Here is a 23071-nt window from a genome sequence, read left to right as displayed (position 1 = left end):
CTCTTCTCGTCGAAGTTCCTCACGAGCAAGTTCTTCAAACACACCACCGCCCGAAGATCCTCAACCAACTCACGAGTCTCCCGTGAATCAATGCCCTCAAAATTGGCTCGGTTTATCGCAATTTCCGAATTACGAAAACACCAAGTACAACCCAACCCAAGTACCATCAACTTCTTACGTACTTCCAAGTTACATCAAACCGAAAGCCAATTCGACCCAATATCTCCATATGTTCCGAATAATCCACCACCATATTATCCATATACCTATTATACACAACCTCAACATCCACCACAACCTTACTATCCACAACCACCTTATTATTCGCAACCTCAACCACAATATCAAGATCCATACTAAGTGTACCAAGAGCAATTACAAAATTATGAAAATCAAATCGAGGAAGAGGAGGAGGAACACTCACCGCCACCACCTCCACCATCACAGCCACCACCACCACAATTTATATTTGTGGAAGAGCAAGATGAAGCGTCTACATTTGTTTTTTAAGGGTAAAACTTCAGCAATATATTATTCAAAGAGAGGTATGGATTAAAGAGAGTAATGAATAAAATTAGGGTTTCCTTAGAATAAAAAAAAATCAAAGAATGATTAATAAAAATATTGTTGGCAATAAATAAAAATTGACTATTCTTGCTGACTTGTTAGTAGTCAAAACCGAAGGTCAGTTTCCTCTCCTGCACAAGCACATCCAAACGAATAAATAAATAAACAAAAACCAAATGAGTAACTTCAGGTATAGATTAGAAACTAACCGTTGCCAATTCCCGTTTTTTGCTTCTTAACTTGGTTTGCGCCTTGTCTACGACGGAGCTTCTCTGCATAACACGCAAGGCATAGAAGGTTCATATTTAAAATCTTTTAGTATTCATGATGGAAATAAAAAATTTGTACCATGTGTCTGTCTTTCTTTTTATCTTTATTTAGCAGCGCCGAAAAATCTCTATCTTTAGGTAAATAGCAGTTGACTGTGACCTGCAAGAGGTTTTATCTCTATTAGAGAGCAAGTTTTCAATAAATACGACAAACTACAATGGCTAACAAAATCGAAAAAATGCATTAATTATCCTGCTTCTAGAATGATATAACGCAAAATTAGGCAACCGTGTCCAAATCCCTAAGAAAACCCCAGAGACTAGTATTTCTACGGTAAGAGACAGTCTACAAGGTGAGAATGAGAAACTAACAAACCTCCTCGACGGTGGGCTCGTATAATATTAATTCCTTGGGGGGAACCTTGTTCTCTGAAAACCCAAAAATAGCTTGGAGCTTTTGGTTTTCCTGATTCAGCAAAGAAAAAGAAAAATATATATGTATATATATGAGATAGTTCAGATGTTATCTATGCTAGAAAGAAAGAAACTAACCAGCATGTGTGCTTTAAGCCCGCGATTTCCTAGAAAGCTCTTCAGATAGTTCAGCTGTTGAAACAAGTTAAATTGATTATCGGATTCAAGACCAATGGAGCGAAATTAAACGAAGATTATGAAACCGCTCTGCTCACCTGAATGATCTTAGACCAAGATGATAACATTATTGTCCCTTTTCCAATGGATGTAGAAACTTTCGTGAAACAACCGCTCTGTAAACAAGCACATTATGATTCGATACCATAACAATTCACAGAAAGTATATCGGGTAGATAAAAATAATACCTTAAAATAGTCCAAAACACGCAACTGTTCCTTGCATAAGTTGTTGGCGGATTTTTGTTCCTCTAATTTCCTTAATATATTATCTTTCACTCCTTCTTTTACACTCAAGTAAGTATTCGAAGAGGAGCTACCTTCAGAACTCTTTTCTTCTCTAGAGACAAACTTGTCGACGCATTCCATTTCAAAGATCAAAGCCAGCGCGGAACCAGCTTCGACACCGACAGATTGATCGCCGTTTCCTAACAGACTCAAGAAGTAAGGAATAGTCCTAAAAAGGTAAGATTGTTAGACCATTGTTTTTATCAAGTTTTATGTGAAAATTGATTTTGAGCCCTGTTTACCCTTGCCAATATTTGGAGCTGATACCCCATCTTTCGAGGCTCGAAAGAAGAAAAAGCCAAGCTGAGATCGCAGCAACCAGAACATCTGGAGAATGCTTCCCGGTGCCAACCTGTTAAATGAAATCAAACAGTTCTTAAGACATGTGAAAGAAAAAAAGAACTAACTTTTCCAAGGCCTAAAATAGAGGAACATAATGCATACTTCAGACTCAGATTCAGGACAAATAAACGGCTGTATCATTTGCATAGCAGCTTGAGTCTCCTCTGAATTGGACGCACCAAAGAAAGTCGACATGGCTAAACAATCAAACACCTTCACAAATATCAAATCAATCAATCTGATTTGACCAGGTGTTTGTCATTGTGATAGCTATATGTCACAAATGTTGCGATAATACCTTCAACGTCTTAGGCTGGGACTTGAGAGCTTTGGAAGTGACAGAAACAACCTCTCGAAAGATCTCATTTGAATCGTCTTCATCGTCGATTATCATAGCCAATACGCCTGGAGATATTTTTGCATATATAAGAAATTAAATATCTAAGCGTCACCGAGTGCCCAGAGAAAATAAAAAAGTAGATAAATAGAAAGTACCTATGGATTGAGATGAAGATCGTAATTCTTTCACCGAACCCTTCTTGAATAAATTCAGACTCCGATATAGGAATGTAGCGAAACTGTATACGAAGCAGGTGATAAGTAAAGATACCTAATTAAAAGAAATAAAATGTCTACCATAGTAGAAGTGGTAAACAATTTTATTGATCATCAAAAGGAATACATGTACGGTAATAAATGCTACTCTAATAGGCAGACAAAATCTCGGCCATCGGGATTTCATGCCCTGTTGGCATAAAAAAAACCATGAAGAAACACTGAGAAAAGACGCCGATAGCCGAATTACAAGCTCTTCGGTGTCATTTTCAATGCCGGGGAAATAATTTCATAAGTCCCCAACGATGCTCAGATAAACTAAGATAACTTGTTAAATATATTAACGATAATATCTGGTTTGGCCATTCAGGGATATGTGGCATTAACCAATGGAGCACCATAGTCGATAAATTTTTCCAGAAACTCGTCAAAACGTGATCGAAGGGTCTCGCTTAGAATATGGCGCGTTGAGTATAACCATAATACCAGATCATCAGTTTGTCATAGTCAACCATGGAACCAATGTTTGCTTTGATATCCTGCTTGTACTCGGCTATGGTTCACACCCATTGCTTGGGACTGAAGTTCATGCACATAGTTCTTCTGACATATGTTCTAGAGATCACAATGAAGTGAACTATGGAAGGTCTCAAGTTAAGGATTCAGTAAAATTTAATCTCATAAAATATAGATTGAGAAAGCAATACAAAATAGATATAGTAATCACTAATAAAAAAAAAATCAGTAAAATTACCCTTAATACAACTCGAACATATTTATAGTTTGTTATATATTTCGTAGGATTTCAGAGTAAAAAAATTACTTGTTTTCCAAGAAATTAACCCCTGACTTAAAGGTCGAATTACTCAAGGCCTCGGCTATTGATTCCATTGCTTTCTCCCTCTTCGGACCCCTTCAAAAATAGAAAAGGAAAAAGCAAAACAAAAACAGCCTATTAATAGTTAGAAAACCTTAGAAAATTACACACAAAAAAAAAAATAAAAAAAAATCAATGAAGTTAAAAATAAAATAAAAAATAAAAAGAGTTTGAACCTACTTTTTGATTAGTAGTTCGTCTAGATAAGACTCAATGTCCACACAAGGTATTGAAGGCCTGTCATCATTGCCACCCTGTATGAAAATCCCATGTGTTTTGTCACAGTTATATAGCTATACATCATAAGTATTTTGAGAAATGATAATATTATCAATAAATTTGAAGAGCATAGGTCCAGAAATGACAGCTCTAGAAACAAGAGGAACAACCTCTTTGGAGATCTCATTTTCACCATCTTCGCCAACACCTTCTCTTGATTTGCTTGCTATTCAGAAGAAAAAAAAACTGTGTGAATATGCGATTATGTAAATATCATGGAAAACAAATACACACGTCTATGCAAATATACAAAACAATACTTACACTTCGACCTTCCCATACTGTATATGCTTGTGAGTAATACACCTACGCAATTCTGTGAATGATTGAGAGACACTATTACTTTAAAAGTTCAAACTTCAAACACACCAGTACTGAGAAAAAAAAAATAATAATAAAAAAAAAAAAAAAAACTCTAAATGTTCTCTTAGCACGATTAAGCCAGATGTTTTTATTTTTTTCTGTAATTTAAGAATTGAAAAAAATAGAAAAAAAAAATTAAATTACTGTTATATTTGAAGAAAATAAATTATTACATGATCCCTGAACAATTAAACCTTTAGCATAACTTCATTGCCGTTTGAGCATTTAAGCGAACTCAGAGGGAGAAAAACGTAGATTGATTATGATGATAGTTATAATTAGTCAAGGAAATCGTAAACAAAAAGAAAAAAGATGCGTGGAAGAGGATGGCTTACATAGAGTGGATTGTGGAGGGATTGACTAGCTTCGTTGATTCCGACTGCCGGAGATATCGCCGGCGCGGCGGATGAGCGAACCAGCGGCGGATTTTCAGAATAGGATTTTCATTGTTTTGTTGCTGCCAAATGACAGCCTGGCACTCAGAAAAGGGGTTCATAGTAATACGACATTTCGTTCTAGACCAAAAAAAATGGAACAAAACTAAAATTATCATCTTAAAAGTTAAAATAAAACTAAAAAATATTAGGAAAATAAAGTTTGGTTGAGATGTAACTTTTGTACATCCTAGTTACATAAATATTTCATTTCATATAATAATGCTAGTGTTAAAACTTTGATCAATCTTTTACAAATGCGAAGATCTTAACAATCATTTTTAAGACGTGTGTTCAAGGTTAATTTGAGGCTTTCCTTAATGCTTATATTTCTCTTACATGAATGAATGCTAGAATACAATGGCAACAAGAAAAATCGTGCACTCTGTTGAACTAGAACTTCTGCGAGAGAGGTTCACCGACTGAAGAAGATCTAGCTCATCCTCGATGCAAGCTCCGGGTCGAACGGTCCAACACTATGCCTAAACAAGGTCAATGAGACTACGATGGCAAGTCGCTGGACGAAGCTCTCCCGTCTCCATGTCCTCGTACACAAAGTTGAACTCTGCGTAAATACCAGACAAAATCGTCGCTTGTTGTTGCGGCGTAACATCATTCCACGATGGTGTCTCCGGGGGAATGTGCTCTCGTACCATGCCCTTCAAACTGTTGGCGAACGTGTCAATCCTCTCGCCTTTCTTGATCTTCTCGCCCTACGCCCTCGTCTTAGGCTGATAAAACTGCCATAGAACCAGATCGAAGATCATGATCACCTGCTTTCCCTTTCTCACCCTTTAAGAATCAGCGTCCGTTGTAACACCCTATACTGCAGACGAAAGTGTCTTCGGCAGATCACCGCCTCCATCACCTAGGTTCATGGACATACTGCAATATTTAAAATAATTTAGAAAGTGTGACTTCATGCCAGACTGATACTGAAGACTCATTCGGTCAATTCTCAGTAATTCAATCTCTACTTGGATTTGACATGACGCTGAATGTTAGAAAATAAAAAATTAGAAAGAGTTCTCATGAATGAAGAACTTGGAAGATATATATAGCCATTTGGTTATAGAGGTTTTGTTTTTAGCCAACATTTTGTTAATTTTCGGTAAATAGCCACGCCCACCAATTAACAACTAATTAAAAGACCAAACAGACCTCAATAACTATCCCGCTCATTTTAAACTGAACTCTAGTGGACCTCTCAGTAGGATTCGAACCCAGATGAAGCTCTGACCATCTGTCAGAGAAAAAAGAACGAATGGATCTTGTAGGATTCCCAATAAATTCTTCGATTTCTTCCGGAAGCAGATGATTATTCATCTTCTTCTCACGTTCCATGAATAGCCAGGACATTGAGGAATATCCAGAAAGGATAATAAAACATAATTACAAAGATTTGGTCATCATAACTGTCGCGCTATTCCTGGAAGCCAATTTAAATTCATTAATTTGTTAGCTCCTTAACCTAACCATAATCCCCAAACAAAAAACCAAAACCTAACCATAATCCCCAAACAAAAAACCAAAACCTAACCATAATCCCCAAACAAAAAACCAAAAAAAAAAAAAAAAAAAAAACCCAAAATTTCTCTTATTGAGGATCCTCCGATGAAGACAGACGTCGCCGCCACCAGGGGCTGGTCTCGTCCGAGCGCGAGATATGGAGAAATGAGCCCCTTATCACGCGATTCCGTGAAAGAGAAGAATGGGCGCGGCTTGAACCTTTGCGCGGGCCCGTCCGTCGTCCACGCTGAGAGGCAAATCCCAGCCCGAGGAGGAGGCGCCGCCACCGCATGGGTCGGAGAGGACGGACGTCGCCACCACCTGGGACTGATCTCGATCGAGTCAAATTTTATGAGAAGAGAAGAATGGGCGCCGGCTTGGACCTTCGCGCGGGCCCGCCCGTCGTCCACGTTGAGAGGCTGATCCCAGCCCGAGGAGGAGGCGCCGCCACCGCACGGGTCGGAGAGGACGGACGTCGCCGCCACCTGGGACTAATCTCGATCGGGTCAAATTTCTTCAGATCGAGCTTCATTGTTGTTCTTTACACATGATTTTTTTTTGTTTTATTTTCCTCTTTCTTCTTCGTCTTCTAGATGTAAATTGGATTTGTAAATAAGAGTCATGTAAATTGTAAATTGATTCATTTATATGTAAATTGATGTCATATTAATAAGAGAGTTATTTACACGTTAAGAAAAAAAAGATCCAGCCAAGATAAATAACAGATTTCCAGATTTACAGATTTTATTCCATAATTAATAGCCACAAAAATAGAAACAACTTAGCTAAAGTCAACGCAAATCCTCACATCCAGAAACCCTAAAATACATGTTAATAAATCTTTCCAAATTGGTAAAATTCAAAATTAAAAAAAAAACTCTCTAATTATAATTAGTCAGCGTAATAAATAAGGGCAAACGTGTAAAATTATTTCAATTAATAAGCTGCCACGTAAGCAAGATGGTTATTTACAGAAAATTAACGAAATGTTGGATAAAACCAAATTGATAGTCTTAAAGATGGTTATGTAGCTAATTTTTTTTGTATATATATATATAAAATAACGGGACCGCGTGGACATGATTTTTGAAGTTTGATGTCAGATAATTGCGATGAGTGAGAAAATGAGATATTAAGACTACTTAATTACAAATTTTGGCAGAGTTTCTCATATAATATCGACAAACAAAAAACATGCAATTTCATATAAAAAAAAATATCTACACTAACCAGAACTATCTTATTGAGCAACTAAACCCTAAACCGAGTTTCCGTGGCTCGGTTACAACAATTTAGCAATTCAAATAAATAAATTTAAACAAGTTAATTTTACAATTATAATTACAATATTAACTTAATTAATTTTAAACTACCTAATTTATTATAATTTCAGTTTAAGTTAAATTAAATTAATAAGTTAACCTAACATATTACATATTTAACTAAATAATTATATACCTATAACTAATTAACATACTAATTAACTAATTAAATGCAGGAAAAAAAAATTACACTAACAAGAGCTAATTATTAATATGGTCATTAAACAAGATCTAGATTACTTAATTAATTAAACATAAGAAACTTCATCAAGCAACTATATCAGATAAAAGACGAGTTTAAGAAAACTTACAGTTTTTGGCTCACGAACCAAAAGCTTTCGCAATCCGTCTTCGTCTTGAACGAACAAGCCTCCACACGATCAGATCTGGAACTCCTCCTTCAAGGACTCGATGTGATGACACCAAAGTCTTCTGAAACGTAATCTTCAAGGAAGATAAGACAAAAGAGTGGGCTTCGTTATATCTCACTAGATCTGGAAACGGGGTGTTTCCGATCTTTCTCTCTTATTTCTAAGAATGGAATTGAAACAATTCCAAGGGGAATGAGTAAAGGAATTAGGTCGGCACACTCAAGGGAGAGAGGCCACGAAATTCCTTGGCAATTAAGGTTAAATTTTGCTTCTCATTAGCCCTCTATTTATAACAGTTTAAAATGTATCTTTATAGAATATTCTAAAAGATATTATTTCATTTTATTGTGTTCACGCTAATGGATGAAATCTCAACCCTTGGATCTCAACAAGTGAATCCTATTTTTTCTTTCATCAGTCAAATCAATATCTAGGATTTTATTTCATACACCAGTATAAAATATTTGCTGTTGAGAAAATTTAGGAAAATATATTCTCCTAAATATTCTCCTTATATTTATCCTAAATATTAGGAGAGAATATAGGACAATCATATCTCCTATTTATTCTCTTATATATTAGAAACAGAAAAACAGAAAAAAAAAAAAAAAAAAAAAAAAAAATTGGTTGTTAGCCGGCTACAAAAATCGCTCACTACAGTAGAGAGGCCCAAATTTTTACTTGTCCAAAATTAAATATAAAGTTTATTTACTTGATCTAGCAACAAATAAACAACATCGCCATAAATATTTATTTAATTCCCAAAATACCTTTTTTGGAATTTAATGTTGTCAATCACTATTACAGCAAGTGAGATTATAATAATAAAATATACTATTATATTAACGTTCTTATCCGCCTTTATCGAAGCCGAATCGGGGACGATGGATCTAGTAATAGAAGCTTAACAATCTCGATAAAAAGACAAAATATTCCTTTTTATTTTCTAATCGAATTGTCTAGTCCCTTACAATACTCCACCGTGTAATCCAGGACTAAGCCCAACTTTGATACTAGAATTATATTTACTCATCGTAACGACTGTCCACTGCTTTAGTCAGTATGTGATCATGACCCTCCAAGTTGTGCCCGTATCGAGATAGGTCAATTTGTTTCGTTATACATTTCTCGTTACATATAAGCCATAAGTATCGTTGTTTCCCCAGCGAAAAATTCAACCGAACGTAAGCCAATTTCGGAAGTGTGCACAATCAATCGGTTCTGGAATCAACCCTTAGGTGAGAGAATATTAGTCTTCTTTCAGGAAGGTTGGATTCTGTATCTGTAAAATACTTTCGTCTACAATCATGTCCCGACTTTCCAAGACACGTATATGATCAGCGTCTAACTAGTCTTTAACGTGGTGAGTCAAAGAAGTCGGTAACATGATCTAGAAGTCCATGATTACTTCAGGATATTAGATCAAGCGTCACTGTGACCATCATAAACGGCCTCGGCTAGTGCATCGTAACGGTCCTTAAACGACGCATCTATTCAAAACAAAGCATGTCTAGGTCGTACACCTTCTACAAGTGTATAATGCTCCCACTGAGTGATCAACCCTCACTCATGTTCCACATATATGAATTTAGATAACGTTTTCCAGGCGCATATCAGTCATCAACCAAGTTTTGGTTCACCGCCCAATCTCGGATGCCCAGCATGGGATTCAGTTTGATACAGAGACTATGGATGATTGTTATTGATTCTAAATGTTATCATACCTCAACCCACTAATCATATGATGCTAATAAAGTAACTTCTTATCTTATTTAGTAATCATCATCTTCTAGTGGGCAATATTCCTAACACACGGAGCTACGACGCAGAGTGAATGCAGAGCTACGACGCAGACCGAGGCACGGGACTGTCAAGACTGTGAGGCGGGGGTGAAGCGGAGGTCAAAGTTGGTGGTGTGGTGTGGTGGAAAAAATATTGAGAGATGGTGGTGGTGATCGAGGAACTCACCGGGCAGAGGAGAACGACGACGCATGAGAGTTCGCGGCGCAGGAGGTGGGCCTAAGGCTTGGTCCGTGGTGGTGGCAATGGTCAAGCAGAAGATGAGGTGGTGATGGTGTGGAGCAGATCTGATGAACGAGAGAGAGAGAGAGAGAGAGATAGAGAGAGAGAGAGATAGAGAGAGAGAGATAGATAGATAGATAGATAGATATAGATAAATCAGAGGTGGCGGCGGTGGTGAGGGCACCGGAGGTGGTGGTGGTGTGGTCTAAGAGAAGAGAGAGAGTAAAAACGAGAGAGACAGAGTGAGAGAGAGTAAAAAGGAGAGAGGGAGAGAGAGATAGAGAGAGAGAGAGAGAAAGAAGAAGAAGAAGAAGAAGAAGAAGAAGAAGAAGAAGAAGGGAAGAAATCGTCGATAAAAAGAAAAAAGAAAGTCACGTTTTTAGGTCAAACAAAATGGCGTCGTTTTGAAAAAAAAAATGAAAATTTTGGCGAAAAAAAAAGAGTGAAATTTTTTCAGTAGTTTAGAAACGACATGTCGCTTCTAATTTGCGAAAAAAAATTAATATCCAAAATTTGACTTTTTCGATACAGAATACGCGTCTCTTTAGATAAACTCTACTTATGGTTTTCTCGAAGAGATAACAACACTGGGAATTCTTGAATGTTGAATACGTTAGAAGCGACTTGTCGCTTCCAATATTAAAAAGTCGCTTCTAATTCCAGACGTCGCTTCTAAAACCTTTTTTTGTAGTAGTGATGAGAGGACGACGAGGAGACCAGAATTTTCGACATAATTGGGCTTTAGAGAAATTTGTTAGAGGAGGAAGAGAGAAAATAAAAAGAGAAAATATCATATGTATCCTCCGTGTTTTATCGAAATGATACGTTTATTCCCACCATTGTTATCAATATAAAAAATATTCCTTAACATTCCTATTAATATCAATTATTAACCTTAAAGTAGATTTACCTATCAAAATCTTCCCGTTTTTAATATTTTATTTTTTGAAAAGGCCAAAATTTTCTAACTTTAAATGTTAATAATAATATTAATTAAAAATAAAAATAGGATATCAAATAAATAAACCAAACCGTGCAACTCATTTTCTTTCAAACTATGCATGGTTTGGTTTTTTATTTTATATCTTATTTTTATTTTTTTATTAATATTAATATTAGCATTTAAAGTGAGGGCATTTTGGCCTTTTTTTTAAATTAAACTGAAAAAAGAAATAAAATATTACAAAAAGGGAAGATTTTGATATGTAAATTCGTTTTAAGGTATATAATTGATATTAATAGAAATGTTAAGAGATATTTTTGATATTTCTAAAAATTGTGAGAATAAACACGTCATTTCGATAAAGCACAAGAGATACATATGATTTTTCCAAAAAAAAAAAGGACTTCTTTTCATTCAAGTATAAATGTTGAGAGACTAATGTTACATCATAATTCTCAAATAATATTATACAAAAGTGCGTATTGTGATCTATGTATATTTAGAAGGTTGCACGACAACTAAGTACTTGGTATTAGGTCTTATTTGACTTATATGATGTCGTACTTTATTATTTATATGATGTTCTAAATGTGCCCAAACATTGTATAAGATGTACTAAATATTATCTTTATTGGGTGTCTTACTCAATTTGAATAAGAAGTCAGCAATTTTGCATAAAATAGAATACAAAAAGTTTGACATTTATCCTCTCTCACTGAATCTTTTTATTTTATAAACGGAGATGACTTTTTATTATTATTATTATTATTAGGGTAATTTAGCAAAATAGCCAACTTAAACGTTGAGAATTGCTAAATAACCAAGGTTTGGTAAATAGTAGGTAAATAGCCATTTTTATATATTTACAAACGTAAATATCAAGTAAATAGCCACTGCCATATTAAGCCACGTCATCATTTATGACTATTTACTTAATATTTACCAAACCTTGACTATTTAGCAATATCAAACGTTTAAGTTGGCTATTTTTCTAATTTTTTGTTATTATTATTATTGGAACGGAGATGACTTCGATCTTACAGAGCTTCTAGATTCTCTCCTCACTTTTGGATAAAATCATAGACCATGATGAATTTGATTAATTCCGATTTCCTTGCTATCCACATTGTCATATATATATATATATATATATATATATATATATATATATATATATTATGGAAGTATAATAGTCAAAACAACGATAAAAAAAAAAACCATAGACGCCAAGAATTTAGCTAGTGGATTTGGAATCCACTTTTACTAGTTTAATGCTAATTACCGGGCTTTTTCGTGTTATTACGCGCAAGCTCCCAAATATTTCAAAAAAAGACTAGTCTAGAGACAACGAGTTAATTTACCCGCGCGTTGCCGCGGGTTAATTGTGAGCTCCCACTATCTTAGTAAAAATATAATTATAGTTTTACACGTAATCATCTCGTCAAATTTTATGCCAATTAAAGATAACATATGCTTTTAATTACGTTTAGTACTTACATATATTCATACATGTGTGTATCAATATGGTATATATATACATATATTCATACATATGTTATTATTTATATATATACATATATTCATACATGTGTTTATAGATTCATATGTATATATGTATTACTACTTATTCAAAACCGTGTTGACGATGCATTTGCAAAATTGCTACCCAATCTAATACATAATGTCATGAGGTCTTTTGTAGTCCTGCAAATAAATATTGATAAATCGAATCATATTTAAGAAGTAACATGAGTTAATAATAAACTAAAGAATATTAAATAGAATCATAAAAACAAATTAAGTAATTAAACTTATATTTGAATATTAAATCAAACATTTAAATGAACTAAAAATACCTTATCGTAGAGATATATTTAAGCAGAGATTGTAGTTTTTGCAAAAAATTGCAAAATGATGGATCTTGTAAAGTTTTCACCATCTGCAAAAAGAATTTCAAAGAGTATTTAGGAAATATTATAATCAAAGTTAATAACTTATATTTTTTCAAGAACTCAAGACCTTATGAATAGTATAAACAATAGTATTAAATCTAATAATATCATAACAATTAAAAAAGTTGTATGTCTTAAAAAGGAGGTCTATGTCATGCAATGGAAATTCGTATTAGTTCAATTCCAAGCTTTGTTGAACGGGAAAAAAGGTGAAAAATAAAACAAATAAACCACAAATACTAAGAATTGATTCCATGTTATCATTATCAGATAAATATTTTCATGGGCAGCATATAATGCCTAATTATTCTTCAAAAACTAAAGAAAAGCTGTAACTATTTTTTAAATAAATTAAATATATATTTAAATAACCCCATATTTATAATTCAAAGGATATGAGATGTATTAAAGAAATTTTTTAAATTGGCAGACCTGATGATAATGCAAAGTTAATTTACACTTATATTGCCGGGAAAAATAGTATTTATATGGAGGCAGCAAAACAGAATGAAGGTAAATAGTATGTATTTGGAGTCAGCAAAAAAGAATGAAGTATTTGATACCTATATAATTCATGTATATATAAATGTTAGAAGTATATGAGAATAATTATGCTAGTAATATAACTTTACAATATTTAAATAAATTATATGTGTTTACCTATTCATGAAGCTGAACATAGTTATTTGGCCGGTGCCCGATGGTAACATCTTTGTTGAGATTTTTTCCCGCAAACCCACTGCGGAGTCGCTAAAACTCCTATGAATTTAAATTTGTATTTCCATAATTTGTCAACTCCTATAATAATGCATGTGTCCATGAATATATCATTTCATAGGAAATAGACGGTAGTATGTGCTTTATTTTGTACCACAAAGAATTTCTTTGTAAACAATGTTTTTTATATGATTTGGATATTTATTCAAGGATTCATGAATCAATATAAATAATCCATGTGGTGATTTGACTCTAGACAGCGCTACATATAATTGACCATGAGTAAAAATTTCATTTTCTATGTACAAACCAATCTTATCAAGAGATTGTCCTTGACTTTTATTTATTGTCATAGCATATGAAATTCTAACAGGAAATTGCCTTCTTTTTAAAATGAAAGGCCATTTGGATTCATGTACAGTCATCTCTATTCTAGGAATATAGACTTTTTCATTTGTATTGTCAGAAGTAATTATTTGTCCTTCGATTATTCTATTTGTTAGTTGTGTGATAAGTAATCTTGTACCATTGCATAATCCTAAAGATGGATTCAAATTCCGTAATAACATAATAGGCGTTCCTATTTTTAGAGTTAATTCGTGTGGTGGTAATCCATTAAAATTCAATGTATTTAAAAATTCTTCGGGGTATAAAAGATTTAGTTCATCCACGTTTCCATGGGATGGTGAAATTGTGTCACAACTATAGTACGTCTTTGAATCAGTTGGTAGTATTGCTAAAATATACTGATTTATTTGATCAACGGTTTTATTTCTTGGGGCTACAATTGTTCGTTGTTTCAAATATTCAATATTATTAAAATTAGTAAGAAAATCAGTATATATTGAATGAAAGATTATTTCAATTGGGTTTAAATCATAATGTAGTAAATATTTGTCAGGTATATTTATCCATGTCGCATCTTCGTTTTCTAAATCTTTTATTCCATCTACAATACCATCACCAATGTTTAAAATCCATGTGGAAAATTCAACAATTTCTTCTTTCTCTTGTGATGATATATTATGTCGGTTAAGTCTCATATTTTTCGTTAAAGTTAAAATATCAAAATATTTCCACAAATAAGAATTGGTTAATGTTGCATCAATTATTTGCTCTTTAGATCCTGTTGTTATAATAGGTAATATTTGGCGGAAATCACCGCCTAATACTATAGTCATTCCTCCAAATGGTGTATCGTAATTATTTCTTAAATCTTGTAATGACTTATCAAGGGCTTCAAAACAATATCTGTTATTCATTGGTGCTTCATCCCATAAAATAAGGGATGTTTTTTCAATTAATTTTGCTAATTGAGTTTGTTTTTTAATGTAACATGTGGAGAATTTATCAACAGATAAAGGTATTTTGAATCTAGAATGTGCTGTCCTTCCATTTGGTAATAATAAAGATGCTATTCCAGATGATGCAACTGCTAATACAACTTCATTATTTGATCTTAGTTTACTAATTATAGTGTTCCATAGATACGTTTTTCCAGTTCCTCCATGGCCACTAATAAAAAATAATTTGTGACTATGGTTTGTAACCGCATTTACGATTTTGTCATATATGTCTCTTTGTTCTTCATTCAAACAATCGATTAATTTTGAATGTTCTTCTTTTAATTTATTTGTATCGTAATTTAGCTCGTCTCTTAAAAGTTTATTATTCAAGTCATCTAGTAATGATTGTTTTGGTAGAGGTAAATTATAACTTGACAAACTTGATGAATTCATATTCAATATTTTTTCTAATTCATACAATACATAATCATGTAATTCATGATCAGGTATTTGAAAATAATTATTGTTGAATAATTTACGAATTCTAAATATTATGTCATCAGTCATAAATTTCCAATGCTTTTCAAACAATTTGATTGGATCATTTACATTACAAAATAATAAAATTAAAACAAATAATTGTCTTAATTGTGTTGATGTTGATATAAATGCAGCTTCAAAAATTGAATCGTCCCATTCTTTATCATCACCTAATAATCCTAAAGCGTTGCATGCTGATTGAAATGTTGGATATTTAATTTCGTCAATAATTTGTAATGATTCAAAGCTAGTAGCACCTTTTTTATGATTTAGCAACAATCTTAAATAGTACAATTCTCCTGAATTCGGGTGAACATAATATGTTCGCCCAATTGTATGACCGGATTGTCTCTGAGTCCATATTTTATCTTTGTGGTTCCAAACCCATTTCTTTGGAAATTCAGTATAGGTAAGCTCTCTAGCCTTGTCGTTATATTTATTTATTTCCATCCATTCTGTTAAAGTTGTTTTTTGAATCCCGGGTTGTTTTAAAATATTTTCAAGTTTTTGGTTCGAATGGTATGTAATATTTTGTGTACGTGGTAAATGAATTGATAATCTTTGAATAGCAGGTATTCTATGGTGTATAGGATATTCATATAGCCTCCATATAGCTTCATAAGGGGTAATGTACCGGCAGTTAATATAATTTTTTATTTCATCTACTTCTATAATATTTGTTTGAGTTGAATTTTCTGAGCATATATTACTTTCAAAAACTGCTCGTATACGATCAGGTCCCTTTGTTAAATATTTGAATAGATATTTGATTAACATTGATTGTGAACAAATTTCGGTATTTATATGAGCACAAAATTTGAGGCAAAGTTCTCTATTGTATGGCACAACAAATCTATTATCTAGTTTGATATTTTGTTTTTCTGAATATAAATTGGTGTCTCTGCGCTTGTAATTAATGATGCCATTTTCGTCAATTGTTGTTTCATTTCGAATCTGTTTAGGAAATCTTTTAGAACATGCTGAATTCTTCATACATGGAGCATTTGTTTTGGCAAGACCACATGGTCCATGTATCATAAATTCAGTGACGATATTGTATCCTAATGAGTCAGTCATCGGATTTGGTATCTCAGCTGAAATTATTTTATCTATTTGCAATGGATCATGTATTTTATTTTCAGGGTGTAACCAAAATAAGAAATGACAATGTGGTAATCCTCTTTTTTGGAATTCAACAACGTATAAATCAGCAATAACTGGTCCGAATATATTTCCCAATTTTATAGTTTGAAGTATTAGATTTAATTTCATTTTGAAAACTCTTGTTGTAATATCAGGTCTATCTTCTGGTTTCTGACCAGGAATTTTAGATAATGCTCTTGTGATTTCTGGCCATTTTGGATTACATGTAAATGTTACAAATAAATCAGGATTTCCATACTCTCTACAAATTGCCATCGCATCTTGATAATTTTGTATCATATATCTAGGACTTCCAGTGTGACTTGATGGAAGAATAATTCTTTTTCCTATTGTATTTGCATCAGAATCTCCTCTATTAATAGCATCTTGTATACCTTGATATATTTCAGACCTTAAAGTTTTTTGGTTTCTTCTAATGAAATCTAATCGATCTTCTTCTACAGAAGCATATGCATCGACTAAATATTGTTGAAATAATCTTCCGCTTCTCAGTAAAGTATTTTTTAAGTTAGAGCGTTCTTGTAATTGGTAGCAATAAACCGCTCTCATAGGAACTCTTTTTCTTATAGGTTGTTTTTTCAAATGAGCAGTATTCCATTTTAAGTCTGGTGCGTAGCCGGCTTCCCCGTAGGGAAATAGTAATGGATATTGCATCGCCATATATGAAGGGTGTAATTTTGTAATTCTTTGTAAAGTATTTGATTTTGTTTCTACTATTATATCTTTTCCTTTTTCATATTCTCCAATGTCGCCAACTATTAATCCACCAATGTCACTTGATGTTGGTAAATCATATTGATTTGAATCACAATTTCTTCGGCCTAAAAGTCTAAGTCTTATACATGGAAGATTCGTTTCTTTATATCTATCTCTTATTGTTCTAAATATTTGTACTAATATATTTGTTTCATCCAACATATTGACTAACTTTGTAATGATTGATTCAGTAATAAATCTTGAAGAATCGTCAAATTTAAATGTTGACATTCTGTTTTGGATTTCATTTTCTGTGTCATGTATATACAGTTGTGCAAATCTTGGACGGTTGTCCTCAGTAGGCAGTAAGGATCCCAATAGATGATGTACTTGGCCCGAGATTTTAAAAATATATGGACCTTCGGCATTGTTTATATTGAAATCAATGTTTGCTCCAAACGATGTAAAAGATAGCATTGAGTTCAATGTACGAATATTTTTTTTATAGTATTTACTCTCTGGTCCACCATAGTAATTTAACAAAGTATCTAATATAGGAGGACTGTCTTTCAGTAGCGGTAATTTAACTTTCCCGTTTTGGCAACATAAACTATATTTGGGTATACGATTGTCGTTTACACTCTCATTTAACCAAAAATAGGCACCACAATACTGACAACAATATTTACAATCACCCAAGTCTAAGTATGAGTCCTCATGTGATGGTACTTGTTGTGTTGTTTGCATATTAGAAATCAATGATAATCTTGTTCGACTACGGTTAGATAGAGTTGACGTTTCGGAAGTACAATCTGAATTTTCAGTGTGTAGGTATTTAGTATTCTTCGGTTTAGGTTTTTTGTTTTGTAGGTTATTGGGTTGATCGAGGAAAGGATGTGTACGTTTCCTACCCATGACTTAGAAATACAAAGAAAACAAAAAAAGATAATAATTAATTTCAAAAAATTATATAGAATCATAATACGAAACGAAAGACATTTACACCGTTATAAAATATATGAGTATCTACTATATATTTGTGTCGTTATTTATTAATTGTTTTTAGCTAAATATATTTGTAATTATCTATATATTTTTTTAGGTAAAGGTTTCAGATAATTTATATGTATATATATCCTAAACTGTATTATGTAATAAGTGATCTTAGTTGAATATACAGCAAGACTTTTTTATATATAGTAATTCATGTAACAAATGAACTGAACATGAGATAATGATCATTTTAAGAACTTAAAATAAATAGAACCATCAAACGAACTGAAGTACATTTACACTCTTATTAGAATTATAAGGAGCCGTTACATATTTAAGCATCATTATCTATGAATTCTTTCCTAAAATTTTCTGGACATAATATATATGCATATATAACCTAAACAATATTAAATATTGCACACAATAAAGAACTATAGTTGAATATAGCAACAATTTTTTTTATAGTATATTAATACTAACAAATTAACCTAAAATCTGAGTATATAGAATGAGCCTATTCATGATTGTAATAATTTTGAACTATTAAACACATGAATATAGATACATGACTTACGTGAATGACGCGGGGTTTGTTGAAGTAATGTTCAGCACTTTAAAACCAACGATCACACTAAAGATCAATGTCTGAAAAGAAAATAGTAACACAAAGAAGCATCGAAGATATAAATATAAAGCATGCTGAAAACTAATATTATGATCAACACATATTACTCAGTACTAATAATATAGTGGCTTTGTTAAATTAACAAAAGAATACAAAAAATATTTACTCCAATAAATAGGCCAAAGTGAATTAAGTAATTGAGAAGACGTACATGAATAACACGTTTGTTGAAGAGATCAGCACAATAAGACCAATGATCAGGCTAAAGATGTGTCTATCTGAAAAGAAAATAGCAGCACAAATAAGAACTCATGATTTATTTAATTGATGTTGAGAAGTAATCACATCATTAGCAAATATTACTCAATACAAAATAATAACTTGTTAAATCAACGATAGACGGAAAAACCAAATGTGATTGGTAGTTGTAAACGTCAATAATCTGTACGTGTATATACGTACATGCTTGATACTTTTCAGTCATTTTGGTGACACCATTATATCATTTAGACTTGATACTTATGAAATTATCATCATAACACAGCCAAGCTCAAATCTCATCTTTACAAACATATATACTAACTCCCGAAGATATAAACCTCACATCTTGCAAAAAATAAAAAATCACAAATTATAGCATCATATTAACCTCAAACAAATTATAAATCACTCGCTATAAAAAAAATATAGCGTCAAATTTAATTAACAGGTTGAAAAAAATTAAAATTGATTGTTATATATATATATATATATATATATATATATAGAACAATGAAAAATAGTATATATGTATATACCTTAATCAAGACGATTGACTTAGTTCCGCTGTAGATATTTGAAAAAAGGAACAACTTCTTCTTCTTTTTTTGTCTCCCTGTAGATATTTGCAGAAGAGAGAGGGTTTTTTTTTTTTTTTTTTTTTTTTTACTTGTCTCCGCTATAGATATTTGCAAAAAGGGAAGAGTTTTTTTTTTTTTTTTTCTTTTAGGAAGTTGGATACTTCTGTAGGTATTTGCAAAAAAGGGAACAACTTTTTATTTGACTTGTCTATGCTGTAGAAATTTACAGAAGAGAGAATGGTTTTTTTTTTCTTTTTTACTTGTTGACGCTGTAGATATTTGCAAAGGAGGGAAGGTATTTTTTTGGTGCTTTTTTTACGAAGTTGGATACTCAGAAGGTCTTTTCTCTTGTTCAGAAGGTTTTTTTTTTCTTTTGGTGTGTATGGTTGTATAACTCTAAACCAAAAGAATTGAATGACGATTTATAAGAGAGAAAGATAGATAAGGATTGAAGCGGCTGATATGATCTTTCTTTTTAATTTAAACAATAGAAAGAGTAATAGTAATAAAAAGACACGTGTTCAATAACCACCTCAACACCAAATCCTCAATTCATCTAAGTTATAACTTATAGCTACTATACTTAAAGCTATATATATATATATTATGAAAGGAAAAAAAAAATGCATCAATATTATCCATTGTGAATGTTTTCTTCATTTGCTTCGATCCTATCTTAATTTTATATATTTATAATCAATTTGGCTTTGGCTCACTCGGTCCAATAAGAATGAACTTTGAAATTGAAACTATCCTCTTACGTGAATCATAAAAACAATACACGTTCTCATTCTCACTCATAGCAATAGATAAGAGTAAATACTTTATTTATTTTTATTCAATTTTTTTTATTGGTTAATAGGCTTGCTACAGTGATAGTGTACCTCTTTTTAGTAGTATATAGAATGAGATAGAAACAAAAGCATAATGATAGAAGGAAGGAAAAAAAAATTAGGTCAAGAAAACCCAAATCACACATATGCACAATTGTATTACAATACTAGTCAAACTTGGATTCCTTTAATTTCATTTCCTACATCATTCTAAACCAAAAATGTTACATCCAAATACCCTTCCCCAACTCTCAATCCCTTCTACTCCGAGGGACAAAAACGTCATTAATTAAAAAGAAATCAACCAACCAGTCCCCACTGAAACGAAGTTTCTTCAATTATAAATACCAAACCCTTCTTCACGTTAGAGCACATTAAATACGATCTTTATCTTCAACCAAAAAAAAAGAGAGAGAGCCATTTCTGTATTCTTCTTCTTCTTGTTCTTATAGTCATCATCATCATCATGGAGGGTTTGATTCCGTACCTCGTTCACGCACTGAAGAAAGAGAAGCCGAAGAATAAGTACCGGAGCTTGTCGGAGAACTCGAGCGTCGGTCGGAGCTACCACCGCCTTATGGGCGATTCCGGCCACAATTTCGCCGCCTCCGCCGCCGATAGTTCGTCTCACCGCCGCACGCGCTCAGAATTCCAACCACCGCCGATCTCCGGCGCCGGGATCGTCGACGCTAAGTCCGTCGATCGGTCGCGAAGTTACAAGGCCGATCGCGGTGGTTCTTCCGACGCAAGAAGCAAGTATGGTTCCAGATGAATATAAAGAAACTGATTTTTTTGGGATCCTTTATTAAGTGTGAATAGTTTCTTGGTTTGTCGATCGTGTAATTAGTGGTATATTTTTTTTTTTTTTCATTTCGTTGTCGTTCCTAAATTAGGGGTGTAATGTAATGTCGCGTTGAATTGATGCTTTTTTTTTTTCTTTTCTTTTCCTTTCAGTTTTATTATCTCGATTCCCAATCGTGAATAAACTCAGCTCATAATTGATGCGTTATGAATTATGAATGATTAGTTATCTGATTACGAAATTTGAAGTTTGACTTGGCAAGTCGCCGAGTAGGAATAAGTTTTATGAAAATGGCCATATCAATGTTGCTTTCATTTTTTAACGCGTTTGCCTTTGAGTTGATATATTTCGTAATCAACTATCGCTCCATTGACTTTTCGCTTTTCCGTTCTCACTAGGACAATTCGGGCTTAACAGTTTTCACTGAATTTCAATCTACTCCACAAATTAGGATTACACGATACAATTACTCATAAGCACTACTACTATAAAGACGTGTATGGATATGCAAAAAAATAGAAATTACATAAGGAACTTCAACAATGTTTAAAATCCATGTGAAGATGAACCCAATATAAATTTAATATATTCATTAGTTTAAAAGTAGTATGTACTTTTTTACTGTTTAAAGATGACGAATTCTTAACTAATGTATAACTCGGTTTAACCGCTCAACGTACTAATTTTTTTTTTATGAAAGAAAGCGATCAGGTTTTTATTTTATTTTATGAAAGCACCGAGCAATTAAGAAGAATTATTCCTAAAATATTGGCATTATTCAAATTCAAATAAATGCTTCTAATCAAATATAATTAACTTTGTTTGTTGTTTACAATTTCATTTATATAGAAGCTAATATCAATTAACTACCACATTAGTTTAAAAATATTGCACTTTAAAAACACTAATTTATAAGCTCACTTGTACTTGTAGTAGTAGCCCAACTATAATATTGTTTTCTCGATTACTCGGTTGATCCAAAAGCAGGAAATAAATCTCACCCTTGCTTATCAGTCATAAAGAATTATTCGATACCTTCCATACATCTTATTGTAACCCTCTCTCCATCACACACAAACCTTTCCCTCTTTACCCATTACAACAATCATAATTTCACCTTAAAACTTAATCTTATCATTAAGATGGCTCATATTTTAAATTGTCATTCTAATCACAACCAATACAATAATATCCAAATTTCGTATGTTTAGAAAGCTTCACAAAACCCCGCCACATGTCTTAATTGAGACTCTGGGAATTTCAACCAACTTTTACATAGACTAACTTAATGAGGGTAACGAAATCCATTCTTCACCCAATCCAGAATAAACTAGTGCGTAATTGTGACGACCCGATTTTTCGGACCGTCTTACTTATCTACTTTTTAAGCCTTTAGAAAATTTGAGGTAAATTTTTTTTAATATAAAGTTTAAAAACTTATGATCTAAAAATAAATTTGTCATTTAAAAACTTAATGAACGAAAACAACCCAAAAATCAAAGTTGCGTGATCAAAATATAAAACCAAAAATATCATTGTAAATAAATACCATAAATAAAATCGTAACCTTTAACGGAATTGAAAATCATAACTTAAACCATGAAAAATAAAACCTTGGGTTTGGATTATTGAAAAACTGAAAGCAAAGCGGAAGTCTTTTATCTTCGAAAACGGCAACCATAACTCAACCCTCTCGCCATCATCGCCGCTGATCCACCCTCCTCACTTGCTCATAGGTTGTTTACCTATAACACGGACGGATATACGTAGGTGAGCTAACGCTCAACGAGAACAACTATACTCACAAAACAAGAGCAATAAATATGCAT

General features: G+C 32.8%; 3 protein-coding genes and 1 long non-coding RNA gene across 7 annotated transcripts; 1 reads left to right on the top strand and 3 right to left on the bottom strand.

Moving 5' to 3' along the window:
* Positions 1-529: 529 nt before the first annotated feature.
* On the bottom strand, positions 530-4702 carry LOC149389088 (uncharacterized). 2 transcript variants are annotated; one of them, XM_089621704.1, is made up of 16 exons: positions 4527-4702; positions 4093-4144; positions 3939-3994; positions 3730-3803; positions 3496-3585; positions 2613-2695; positions 2416-2522; positions 2220-2330; positions 2018-2127; positions 1677-1944; positions 1526-1603; positions 1389-1442; positions 1213-1302; positions 916-996; positions 777-839; positions 530-698 (listed from the first exon to the last, which is right to left on the bottom strand). In XM_089621704.1, the coding sequence occupies exons 2-16, from the start codon at positions 4106-4108 to the stop codon at positions 666-668; spliced, it is 1314 nt and encodes a 437-aa protein (XP_089477830.1). In that variant the 5' UTR covers positions 4109-4144; positions 4527-4702; the 3' UTR covers positions 530-665. The 2 variants fall into 2 exon arrangements, with proteins under 2 accessions (XP_089477830.1, XP_089477831.1); XM_089621705.1 differs by lacking the exons at positions 3496-3585; positions 3730-3803; positions 3939-3994; positions 4093-4144; positions 4527-4702 and adding an exon at positions 3159-3383.
* A 7480-nt stretch (positions 4703-12182) lies between these two features.
* On the bottom strand, positions 12183-20025 carry LOC149389086 (uncharacterized). 3 transcript variants are annotated; one of them, XR_016300513.1, is made up of 6 exons: positions 19566-20025; positions 18980-19046; positions 18718-18788; positions 13405-13542; positions 12649-12731; positions 12183-12496 (listed from the first exon to the last, which is right to left on the bottom strand). It is a non-coding gene; the product is annotated as an uncharacterized LOC149389086 (long non-coding RNA). The 3 variants fall into 3 exon arrangements; XR_016300514.1 differs by having other exon boundaries at positions 13405-13503; positions 18980-19042; XR_016300512.1 differs by having other exon boundaries at positions 13405-13503; positions 19566-20024.
* Positions 15283-18492, bottom strand: LOC149389087 (uncharacterized). Its single transcript, XM_089624667.1, has 2 exons — positions 15381-18492; positions 15283-15291 (listed from the first exon to the last, which is right to left on the bottom strand). The coding sequence occupies exons 1-2, from the start codon at positions 18060-18062 to the stop codon at positions 15283-15285; spliced, it is 2691 nt and encodes an 896-aa protein (XP_089480793.1). The 5' UTR covers positions 18063-18492.
* Positions 20026-20788: 763 nt separating the features above from the next.
* Positions 20789-21449, top strand: LOC149389085 (beta-1,4-xylosidase). Its single transcript, XM_089623870.1, has one exon. The coding sequence runs from the start codon at positions 20907-20909 to the stop codon at positions 21210-21212; it is 306 nt and encodes a 101-aa protein (XP_089479996.1). The 5' UTR covers positions 20789-20906; the 3' UTR covers positions 21213-21449.
* The last annotated feature ends 1622 nt before the right edge of the window (positions 21450-23071 follow it).

The sequence above is a fragment of the Urtica dioica genome, chromosome 8 (assembly GCF_054948205.1).
Source record: "Urtica dioica subsp. dioica isolate 48M chromosome 8, U.dioica_male_clone48M_v1_H2, whole genome shotgun sequence".
Lineage (NCBI taxonomy): Eukaryota > Viridiplantae > Streptophyta > Magnoliopsida > Rosales > Urticaceae > Urtica > Urtica dioica.
Note: the sequence above shows the minus strand (reverse complement) of the source record. Positions and strands in the feature narration are given on the sequence as shown.